The sequence below is a fragment of the Ochlerotatus camptorhynchus genome, unplaced genomic scaffold, assembly GCF_037179485.1.
Source record: "Ochlerotatus camptorhynchus isolate MF236.1 unplaced genomic scaffold, CSIRO-AGI_Acam_v1.1 ptg000718l, whole genome shotgun sequence".
Classification (NCBI taxonomy): domain Eukaryota; kingdom Metazoa; phylum Arthropoda; class Insecta; order Diptera; family Culicidae; genus Ochlerotatus; species Ochlerotatus camptorhynchus.
In genome coordinates, this window is record NW_027041193.1 from 27,987 (window position 1) to 40,431 (window position 12,445).

The 12,445-nt window shown below is 37.7% G+C and overlaps 1 protein-coding gene across 1 annotated transcript in view; it reads right to left on the reverse strand.

Moving 5' to 3' along the window:
* Positions 1-12,445, reverse strand: part of LOC135714785 (probable ubiquitin carboxyl-terminal hydrolase FAF) — a gene marked incomplete at its 5' end in the record, with an annotated part of 97,323 nt that overhangs the window by 15,475 nt on the left and 69,403 nt on the right. Inside the window, 2 exons of the mRNA XM_065238154.1 lie at positions 3,750-4,025; positions 4,088-4,434. Of these exons, the coding sequence (XP_065094226.1) occupies positions 3,750-4,025; positions 4,088-4,434 (623 nt within the window). The remainder of the gene's footprint in view (positions 1-3,749; positions 4,026-4,087; positions 4,435-12,445) is intronic.

Sequence of the window (12,445 nt, forward strand, 5' to 3'; positions counted from 1 at the left end):
GCTGCACCTAAGCCGAAGTTTTGTCCAGAAGGCCAAAACTAAGGCTGGGCTTCGAACGTTCAAGGTACAAAAGGCCCCTAATCGCGATGAGAAGCAGAACAAGTCCGCCAAAACCCGTGCCAGGAAGTTGTACCTCAACATGCTGACGAAAGTTGAATGCTGCATCATGGACGACGAAACATATGTGAAGGCCGACTTCAAACAGATCCCCGGCAACCTGTTTTTCACGGCCAAGGATAAGTTCAGCGTTCCGGAGCATGTCCGCACTCAGAAGATGTCCAAATTTGCGAAGAAATTCCTGGTTTGGCAAGCCATCTGCACGTGCGGGAAGCGGAGTGCACCTTTCGTGACCCAGGACACGATGAACGGACAGGTGTACATAAAAGAGTGCCTCCAGAAGCGGCTGCTTCCTCTCCTGAAGGCCCACAACGTCCCAACAATCTTCTGGCCGGATTTGGCCTCATGCCACTACTCCAAGGACGTGCTGAAGTGGTATGCGGACAATAAGGTCAATTTCGTGCCGAAAATGTTCAACCCTCCCAACACTCCGGAGCTCCGCCCCATCGAGAAGTACTGGGCGATTATGAAGCAGCACCTTCTTAAACGACCTAAGGTAGTGAAGACAGTCGAGGAACTGAAGAAAGTATGGGTTTACATGCAAAAAACGGTTGATTCACAGGTTGTGCAGAATCTTATGGCCGGGGTTAAGGCCAAGGTGCGGGCATTTGCATATGGACTGTAAATAAAATACGAGTAAAATGGTAAAATGAAGTTTAATAGTTATTTCTCAATCCCTGAAAATTTGATGGCAATCGGATGAAAACTCGAATTTTGCGAATCAATTTTGTGTGTGGCAATTTCATCGTGGACACCCTTTAACTGGGCAGTTGAACAAACATAAAAATATCACAAAACTACGTTTCGAGTACATATCCACTGAACAGTACATCGAAATGTCAGAAGAACTCGAAGAACTATATAATAGTACAAAGACAATATCTGAAATACAGAAATTCCACAGTTTTGTGCCTATAACTGGTGACAAAGTAGCGGCAAAAGGTATTCTAATTCAGAAGATGAACCAAAAATATTTAACTTGATTGGAAAAAGGAAAAAATAGCATGTATGAAAATAGGTTTAAGACATTGAAAATATATAAATAAATGATATATGAAAAATCTTGTCTTTTTTCTCTCACATATTATGAAATTTTGCATCAGTAGTAGACAACAGCATAAGGGAATGATATTTTTGACAAGGTCTACATGTCCAGAAAGTTTTATTGAACTCTGAGAGGGTGCTGCCAATTCCAAATACGATGCATCATGAGTCCTTTTCATATGAAATGCTCGATTAATCAAAGTGAACTTAAGTGCTGATTAGACAAAATTGAATCGCAAATTGGGCTTCATTTGATTCTGACATGATTTTGTGCTTCACTGGTTTAGTTTTGTGTGAAAATGGTAAATTAAAAAAAAAATCAGTTCAGACATGAAAAACTTTTTAAGCGGCGCCGGTGGTGTAGTGGTAAGCGTGATTACCTCTCACCCCAGCAGGCCTGGGTTCAATCCCAGTCGGCGCCGCCGGGATGTTCTGAGGCATAGCATCTCTGATCACGCCTTCCTTCGGAAGGGAAGTAAAGCCGTTGGTCCCCGGTTCATGAGTTGATGGGTCGATAGGTAGGGTCCAGGTGTGGGAGCTGCCTCCCTGGCGTCGGTAGCATTGGTGCTCAGCACGGAAAACAAGATCGACGGAAAACAAACCAAAGGAAAAAAAAAAAAAAATGAAAAACTTTTTGTTAGAAAAATGTTTTTTCCTTACAAGTGCCATGTATGGACGGTTGGTAGTAAACATAATTACCTATCTTGAGACAAAGTTTCAACCAAATCAAACATGGCCATTTTTTAAATCGACTCCAAATTTTTAAAAATCAATTTTTTAAATGTAGGTCTCAACTGGAATTTTTTCAGTATTTTTTTTTTATAATTTGGACAATTTCCTACAAGTTATCCATACAACACATTTTTGAAGGAGTTGTCATTTTTCCATAATATTTTTTTGAAAAAAAAACGGCAAAAGAAGTTTGGCCCTTCTCAAAGGTTAGTCTAGATGAATTTTTGAAAAACTAAGTATATGCAAAGTGGCTTATACACACATCCAGAAAGTTTCATTGAAATCTGAGAGGGTGCCACCAGCTCCGAATACGATTTGGCGCGAAATGCGTCATATACAACACATTAACATCGAAAGAGACTACCCTGAAGACATTTTTACTCCATGGAGCAACGTACAGCATCAAATTCAACCGACTTAGGGACTTTGGATAACAGGACATTATTGAACCGAAAACACGTCCAACATGTATACCTTCAACTATCTAGAAACAAAATATGGAACTGGAGCCTACTGGGTGGAGTCACATTCTCCACGATAATTACCATAACCTTGTGTCGTTTTCGTTATCGGTTGCACCTTTGTTTACAAACAAATGAACGGTGCAGTGTAGTAAAAATGAAAACAACATTAGTTTTTGTTTGCTTTTCTCTATTTTAGTCAGATCATCCAAGGCAATCTTGATAAACAACCCACGGAGGAAAAGGACCAAATAATCAGCACCAAAAGCGGAACCACCCACCGAGGGAAACCTGAACACGTGAGGACACGCTTCTCTACCCCCCGGAGGAGTTATACAGCAGAGCCAGACCATGATGCCAAGTACTACCGTCCAAAGTACAGTCATCGATCACATCACCACCAATACCAACGAGTAAGCTACCATGTCACCAGGCCATCGTCAGCACTCTTCAAGCAACTCTACCACACCAGCGAACACGCCACTGTTGCCACCGAGTCACCGCCAGTGGATTGCAGGATAAGCAGTTTTAGCTATTAAATAGAGTTCGATCGTAAAGTGAACAATTAGTCTTAATTAGTTATTTGTGAGAGTTCCATGCAGTTCAATAATCCTGTACGATCAAATGTAAAAGTTAGTTAATAAAATATTTTTTTATGAGTTACTAAGCGTAATTCCTTTAATTATATATTATAACAATTAAGGCTGGTAAGTTACTATAGTAGCTGGAGCACCTAGGTTAAAATGAAATGTAATTTATTTTGAGTTTGGAACAAATAAAGAGTTAAAAAACGAAAATTACTACTTTAGTCTGTTATTTGAAAGTAGCATTTTCAAATATATAAACATTTATTTGCAATTTTCCGTAATTTTTAAGTGAGTTAAACGATAACATTTACGTGAAAATCATTTATTTCTATGAGAATCACTTAACTGTAATCTCTCACCTAAAACACGTAATATTCACCTGAATAGTATGATGGAAAATATCTACGTGCCTGTTTAGGTGGATATAACGTGAATTTTATTTGCAGTGTATAATTACGAATGGCATCAAAATCATTTTTTTTTTATATTTTAGTACGTTAAAAACCAAAATCTTGGTAGGTTTTGTTGACACGGTTTTTTACACGATATAATATCCCCCGTATAAAAAAAAACCTGAGTGTAAAAGTGGACAGTTTTTTCATCAAGCATTTATAATTGATGGACATAATAGTAATGTATCTAGTAGACCCGAAAATGTTTTTATTGTTACCTTTGAAATTTGAGTGGAATTAACAATTTTATGTTCATCTTTTTAATACGTGGCATTACAAAAAAAAACAATTCGATTTTCTGAGAAATGCAGCATCGGACACTTCTTAAAAGCATATAAGCATTCACATTATCTTACCACATTTTGAGCCGGCGTTTTGAGCTCTGGAGATGTTGTCGATGATTCATATCCAACATCTGTGTGAATATTTACTTTAGACATTAGCTTACTGACGTTAGAAATAGAAGACGGACTAGAATTTAAGTTTTCCTCGCATGAAGAAAACAGCAATTGTTGCTGCTTCTGTAGACAAGCATGTTTCGTTGTTTCAGTTATGGCTGTGGTTGCTGGTGCCGCTGGATGATTGTCAATATTATTCTCAATCTCATGTTCATGTGGTTCCTCCTGATCCTGCTATAAAAATAATTATTTTTAAATAATATACTCAGGTCACTGCAGATAATAATATCTCATACATCTTCTGGACAAAGTTGAAATGCCATTTGTAACAAGTTTTTGGCAGACTGTGATCGTTCTAACACAAAACTATTCGTATTGTCGTTGCTTTGTGCAGGAGGTGACCACGAATTGTAGTTATATTGTCCACCAGATACTCGGTGTCTGTCCAACTCGTCTTGCAGCCACTCGACTGCATGTGTCCATTGACGGGCTAGTTGTACCGTATTATGTAACATGTTTAAAGCTACACGACTTCGATTGAACAGGGTTACCAAGCACTTTATGCATTGATAAGCGCGTTTCTGGTAATTAATTTTGTTCCTCTGGATGATGTCTAATAAACCTTCCCTGTCATCTGAAATGCCTGAAAAAAGAGTAATTAATTAAGAATTATTAGGAGGTTCGAATTCAATAATTTGGAGTAGGTATAGAAATTGATGGAACTTGTGATCCGTTCCGTAGCATTGTAAACTTCGAGTAATAGTCGTTCAAAGAAAATAAAAAGAAGAGAAATGAAAAGCTCTTGCAAAACAATTGCATTTTGATTCCACATCATTAATCGAGATATCTATTTTAAACTTAGGGGACGCGCCAATAACGCTAAAGATCATGAGTTAAAATCTCCTTCTCGGACAAGACACGAACAACCTAAAATGTGCTCTCCCTCCTTCCACGGTTGCACAGGAGATCGATAACTTTTCGTTGCGTTTAATGTTTGTCAATCTACAATCATTAAGATTTTTTTTATATTGGAACTCTGTTTTGATCGAAATATGGGGAATACGGCCGAATTATTTTATGTTGGATTTGTTCATATGCCATATGATGAATGCCACTACCTCGAACTGGACACCCAACTAACATTTTTCATGACGTAATTTAGGTCTAAAACGCTTTGCCAATTTAATTTATACAACCGTAAACGCTGTCCAGACTGGAGAGTTATAACATGTTATAACGGTTGTCAAATTTTTTTTTTTTCTGAAAGTGAATCGTTTATTTCAATGTTCCTCAAAGATTATTTACAAAATAATTTAGCTTTCACATATTAAGTAGAATTCAAGTGCACTAACATCGATTCTAACGTTAACTTCATTAACATAGGTGAGGTATAATATAAGCATCTTCAATATTTGACTTCGTTTTGTTGGTCCTACGTTTAATAGTGCTGGGCGCAGCAATTCTTCGAAAGACAGTCGTTGCCAACCTCCAAGTATCATCGTCATCTTTTGTTGTACAAAAGCCCATGCGTGTGCTACTCGAGGGCAAACACTGAATTTGTGTTGCAGCGTTTCAACCACAGCATTGCAATGCAAACAATTCTCAGCGTTCGCACGTTGGATGATTCTCATCAATTTTCGGTGCACCGTCTTCTCATTTATGAGCAAGTATAAGCTGCTCCGATGGCTCGATGACAGCTGTTTTGTTGCGATGTTTAACCATATACGCTTCCAGTTCGTGCCAGGATTTTTCCTTTCGACCCGTGGTGTTTCCGTCCGCTCCACAAACAGGCGATGTATTTGTTCACTAGAGTTATGCTCTCGAACAAATGGTGGGAGAAGAGGAATTTGCTGGGAAAGGGAAGGTCTGCGGGGGGAGAAATTCCTTGGTTGCAAGTAAACTGATGAAGGTTGTGTTTATTCCCAGCTGCCGCATTGTTTCGTGAAGGAAAGAAAGGGATATCCGATCGAAAGCATGATCGAGATCGTAGCTTATCAGCTTCCCTTTTTGCTTCCTCGCTATCAGCTGAGCAATTCGATCTTTCAGAGAAAGAGTGGTTTCGAAAATTGAATGTCCATCGTTGGAACATTTTTGTGCACCACTCAGCACGCGGTGAGTCCTCATCACGAGCTCGAGACGTGCTTTCAAAATCCTACTTAGAATTTTAAAGTCCGCATTCAGAAGGCTGATCGGGTGGTATCCTCGAGCGGTGTTTGCCGTTACTCTCTTTCGCACTAACCCAATTACTCCGTTGGCGAACTCAGGGGATAGCTCATTTGTCAGAGCCTCATTTAATACGAGGTTCAGTTCTCGGTGGATGACGTCGAATGTACGTTGGTAAAATTCAACAGGTAACCCGTCGCTTCCCGCATGTACGAATAGACGACAAAATCTCTGATGTTGTAATTTCTGCCACGCAAACTTCGTTGCACTCGTCATGTTCAAGTACCGTAAAACGGGGTAACATTGATAGTTTTTTAAAGTATATTCTAAATATTTTTTTACAGCAATGAATGTTTTTTTCAAATTTCACAGTTTTAAAACAAGTACTGAGAATCCAAAAGTTGATTCGTAAGTAATATGTTTAACGGAAATTAAGGCATTTGCACTATTTTTTAGTTTTGTGACCGAACTTCAGTATTTTGATTTGGGGTTACTTTGATAATGCTCGATGAATGTAGAAAAAATGGGTGAAACTCACACAATTTAGTTCTTTGAACATGAAACTTTGAATGAGTATATAATCAGAAAACATCATAAGCAATAAGAATACAGCATTGAATTTGTGATGGCTATATCAGAAATACATTTCATAAGTGATGGTTTGAGTGCTTTTTCAAACAGGCGAAAAACACGCAAATTGTTTTTTTAATATGTTTGTAAAATATGGAACGCATACTATATAAAGTTTATATACGATATCAACAGAAATACCCTAAGCTACAATATGGAACCAATTTTTTAAATTTGGAAAAAGTGCAGCGAGTAAATTTAATCTTTATATTATGTATACTATCAAAGTTACCCGCATTATCAAAGATACCCCGTTTTACGGCACCACTCTCTCGCTGTGTATAATTCCTTGAAGTAACGAAGCAGATGGTTTTCGATCGTTTCGTTGTTTTCGCCACGCAGCTCTGTGATAACAATTTTTTCCTCCGTCGTTCTCAAAGCTGAAACGTGCTAATGTTTTCACCTGCAATGAAGATACCGTTGATGCGCATGAAGTTCTGCGAGAAGCTGCGGTGGTGTGTTTTCACGCGGTTAATCGTAGCTATCATCGCTGGATTCTGGAAATAACCATCATACGCTTGCTGAAGCTGCGCGTACAGTCGTTGGTGTTCTGCATTAAACTCGCCGTATGCCTCGCGAGATTTCCATCGGAAGAAGGACTGGATTTTCGGCTTAGCGTATGACAGCCACCACGTGATCCAATTTGGAAAGTTCCGTCTCTTTTGGGTTACATATTGCCCCCAAGTAACAATTCAGTAACCATTTAGCATCCACTCTAATTTATGATGGTTTGATAACGGCAATGAACAATCCATTTAGTTTGAATATAGCATTTCAAAGTGTAAAACATTCCTGCTTAGTAGGTAATTCAGCTTTTTGCTATTTTAAAAAACTTTTATAGTCTGGCAAGAAAGTCAAACAATGTCTTGTTTTAAAAATAAATTTAAAACAGTTATCAATCCCTCCTTAAAACTGTTCTGTAATTCAAGCATAAACGTTATTAGCAATTGTTTATCAATGTCTTGATAAAATACTTTATAAACGTGTTCTATTATTATAAAAGCAACCATAAAACCATTAGGTTTTGCATTAGAGCAAAAAGCATTTATTGCTGCTTTTTAGGCTTTTAAAGTGCATCTTTAACTCCCCAATTACTCTGTTTACAAATTGAGCTTAAAAGATGGTTCCTCATAGTTAATAAATGCCAAATTTATGACAAGGAAATCTAGAAGGATAGACGCAGTAGGATGAAAAATTCAAGTCGATTTCAGCCAAATTTACTTCTTTAGAAGAACCAGCACACCATCAACGACTGACCATCTGGCGGAGAAGAGTACAGTGAGCGTGGCCCTCGAATTCATAAAACATTGTCGAAAGTTTTAAAACATACCAGCCTTCTTCAGATCTTGCGAATAGATGACAATCGAAATGGTTTCCGATCCATAGCAGCGATTTTATCCGGCGAAAGAATCAACTCTTCGAAAATTTTACTCAAGCGTACATCCCTGCATCGTTGGATGGTGCACTTCTGTAACCATCCGGAAGAAAAGGACCTTTTTCGGGAACGATTGCGGTTCCAGCTATTCGAAATACGAAATGTTGTGAAACAGTATCACAAACTATCTGAGCAACTGCTCCCAATCCATCGGGAGAAAACCGCCTGGAAGAATCCTGGATCTCACAGCGCAACTATCGAAAGATAAACAAACTTTAACGTTTAACGTTTTTGCAGGCAACTTTGCCTCCATAAATGCTGCCATAAATCTGAACGGGTTAGGATCAAGCAAAATGGCTTTAGATAAATACAATTCAGCCTGCAAGTTTTCTTCATAAAAGCCATTTTAAAACCTTATTAATTTGTTAAGGAATTCTTGAAAGCAAAACAACTTTTTCACAAATTACCCATGAAAATCAACTTTGATGCCACCGCCATGTTACAATTAGTTTGCTTGTTTTTTACAATCTTCGATTTTCAATCAATATTTCCTTAGATATAAGGCCGGAACAAATATCAAGTTCTTCTTTTCTCACCCCTCCCCCCCTCCCTTCAAAATTTTGGAATATCACCAAGGGAGAAATAAAATTAAACTTTCAGTGTATATTTATTTTTCGCAAATTCATTTGGGTATGGATACTTGCTTTGCAAAATTTCCATAATGTTGTTGTTGTTGTTGTTGTTGTTGTTGTTGTTGTTGTTGTTGTTATTGTTGTTGTTGTTATTGTTGTTGTTGTTGTTGTTATTGTTGTTGTTGTTGTTGTTGTTGTTGTTGTTGTTGTTGTTGTTGTTGTTGTTGTTGTTATTGTTGTTGTTGTTGTTATTGTTGTTGTTGTTGTTGTTGTTGTTGTTATTGTTGTTGTTGTTGTTGTTGTTGTTGTTGTTGTTGTTGTTGTTGTTGTTATTGTTGTTGTTGTTGTTATTGTTGTTGTTGTTGTTGTTGTTATTGTTGTTGTTGTTGTTATTGTTGTTGTTGTATACCCTTGTTCTTTTAAAGAATTTTCACATAAATTGGTACTTGACCAGTACGGCATGACAGGTCCTTGAAATCGGATCAGCCGGTTTAAGTTGTTCGGATTTTATCGCAAACGGATTTTATCGAACATCATTCCTAATCTTGTTTGGCAACTCACTTCAATCTGATCAATCCCTCTTGTTCGTTGCGCACATCTTCGTCTTGTCCCAGTCGGATCACTACAAAGAACCATTTTCAGTGGGTCGTTATCCGACATTATTACGATGTGCCCAGCCCACCGTAGTCGCCTTAACTTACAAACCTTCTGCAATGATACTTAATGTTTCACATCTTTTCTACAGTGATTCAACAATTTCCAAGCTACCTAAATCCAATCTTTTCAAAATTGGTTTAAAATTTTTAGAAGGTAGACCAAATCAGAAGCGATTCAGGAAATTCCTAACTGAGGTGACACTTTTCAAAGCAGATTCAAAACTTTTTTGAAGTGAACTTTCGAATAAGTCGTCAATATTTTTCTAACTGAGTCTAAACTTTTCTGTTCTGTTACTCAATCCTATTTAAAGTTATCAAAACTTTCCTGAAGTGATTCAACATATTCCAAATCTAATCTTTAAAGAATTGGTTTCGCATTTTCTGAAGTGAGGCAACATTAGCTGATTAATCCTTTTCCTAAATGAATCCAAGGTTTGCTGCATTGATTCAACTTTTTCCGAACTGAAACCAAACTAGTCAGAACGGGTTTGATATTTTCCTAAGTGAGCTCCAGATTTTTGTTAACTGCTTTGGCATTTGGCAAGGACACAATCTTGCTTAGTTTTACTGTGTAGAAAGTTTTCCAAAGTGAACCGACAATTTTTTGAGCTTAAATTTTCCAAATAGTATCCAACCTTTTCTGAAGTGGTTCAAAACCTTCCTTAGGGAGTCCAAACTTTTCTGTTGAGTGATTGAATTATATTGAATGTTAGTCTGAGCTTTCCTGAAGTGATTCACCTAACTTTTATCGTAGATTTCGCTCCCTTAGATCCCTTCCTCGTTCTTGTGAGATTCACATCCTTTGAAAATTAGGCTGAGATTTTGAAGAATGGACCTCCGTGTGTTCATACATGATGGTAGATTTTTTTAAAGCAAACGCAATTGTTGAGAAAACTGGGTTTACATCCACAAAAGTACGTATTTTTTATAGAAATGTGGGTTTCTTGATCAGCCAAGTTGGATGATTTTGGCTCCGCCCTTTGAAAAAAAGGCTTGGATGTTATGGAATAGACCTTTGTGAGTTCATACGTGATGGTAGATCTTTTTGAAGCCAGGTTGGATTTCGGTTCAATCTTTTGAAATTTGTACTTGGATTTTATAGAATGGAACTTGCTGAAAACCGGAAGGACGAACCTGGTTAATATTCACAAAAGAAGGTATTTTCATAAAAAAATATTTTTTTCTGTTTTTCCGAGCTGAATTTTGACTTCTATCTTTGAAAAATAGGCTTGTATTTTAATAGAAGTTGCTGAATCCATACATGAGGGTTGAATTTCTTAAATTTTTGAGAATACTGAGTTTAAATTCACAAAAGTACGTATTTTCATAAAAAAAAAACTTTGATTTTCTGTTCTGCCAAGTTGAATTTCGGCTCCGATCTTTGAAAATAAACTTGAATTTTATAGAATGGACTTTGCTGAATTGCATTTTGGCTCATATCTTTGAAAAATAGGCTTATATTTTTTAGAATGGACCTTGCTGAATGCATACATGAAGGTTGAACCGGGTGTGTAAATCGAAAAGGTTTTTTTTTTGGTTTTCATTTTCTGCTAAGTTGGATTTTGATACTGTCCTTTGAAAGTTATGCTTAGATTTTATAGAATTGACCTTTCTGAATTCATATGTGATGATTATTTTTTTAAGCACACCCAAAGCCAGGTTTTAATTGACAAAACTACGTATTTTTGTTAAAATTTGGTTTATATGTTCAGCCAAGATGGATTTTGGTTCCTTTCTTTGAATATTACGCTTGGATTTTGTTGTTGGAGGAAGGTCTGAATCCATACGTCTAGTTAGAGTTTTTGAAGCACGAACAATTGTTGAGAAAACTGAGTTATATTTCAATAGGGAGGAAGTATCGAAAACAGAACGTTTTTTTCATAAGAACTGTTACTTTTGTGGTATTCCGCTTGATGGTTTATCCGGAATTTATCAATACCCAAAAATCAATTGCTTTGATCCTATTCATCTACATTATTACAAATGTTCTTCCTTGAAAGAATACAAAAACTTATGCACGAAATGTCTTGTTGATAACTCGAGTGTTACACATGGGTCATTCAAGCTCAAGTGGGTACACCAGCTGTGGTCGATGTCACCGATTTTAGTCAAACTTGGCAAAAACGCTTATTTTGGAATTCTGAACAAAGGCCTTTTTTGATTTTGCTCTAAAGTGCCTAGATCCTTCTGGGCTACAACCCTGGATTTTCGAGATTATTAAAAATTTCATCTTTCAGTAGATATTACTCCACAACCAAATAAGCTATTTTTGATCATAGAACGTCAATTTGAAGGTTTTTTTAATGTAGATTGTTATATGTGTACTCACATTTAGTTTTTGTTATAGTAACTACAGTAAACAGACTGATTACCGTCAGGTATCCAAAGTGTCAAAAAATGGCCTATCTTCACCATGGGTGGGATTTTTTATTTTTTAATATTTTACGCTCAAATTTTCACCACACTTTGGAAAAATCTTCTAGGTACTTGATGTCTTTTCAAGTTTCAATGTTTTAGACAAATAGTTTTGTTCCGTCTCCGCCGAAAGTGAACCAACCATCTTGACAATCGCCGCTGACGAACAGCGACAAACAACACTAACCAATCAGTGACGTCCATATCACCATGCGCAGACAGCGCACTCCTATAAAAGTGGCACCCATTAGGCAAACTGAATTCAGTTTCCTTTTGACCGGCCACGAGCAAGCATCAGCAGCAGAAGAAAGCAAACCTTTGTAAAGGAAAGCAGTAGAGAATAAAAGTAGCTACTAGCGTAGCCGTCGCCGTTTAAATAATTACCCAGCACACATCCCTGGTTCGGAGCAAGTGTTGAACCCCACCCCCCAGCTCTTTTCAGAGCTCAAAGAGTTTGATTTAGATCGACGCTTGACTCCTCCACCAATCATTGCCGATACAGTCCACTGCCGAAAGGGAAAGTGCCTTCCCAGACCGAACATCTATTTGGTCTATCACGAACCGGATAGCGAGCCGTTTGAAGAAGCTTTCGCCCCAAAGTTTGCCCAGTCCTACCAAAAGGATCGAACTGCCTGCCGCCTTCCGAGTGGGGAAAACGGACGAGCTACGCTAGCAAACAGTGCCAAAATAAAACTGCTTCCGCTGTTGCCGATGCCCGTCGTGCGCGAAGCATAGCAAGTGAATCGAGTTCGTGTGCGCGTTCGCGACAAGTTAAAGACAAAG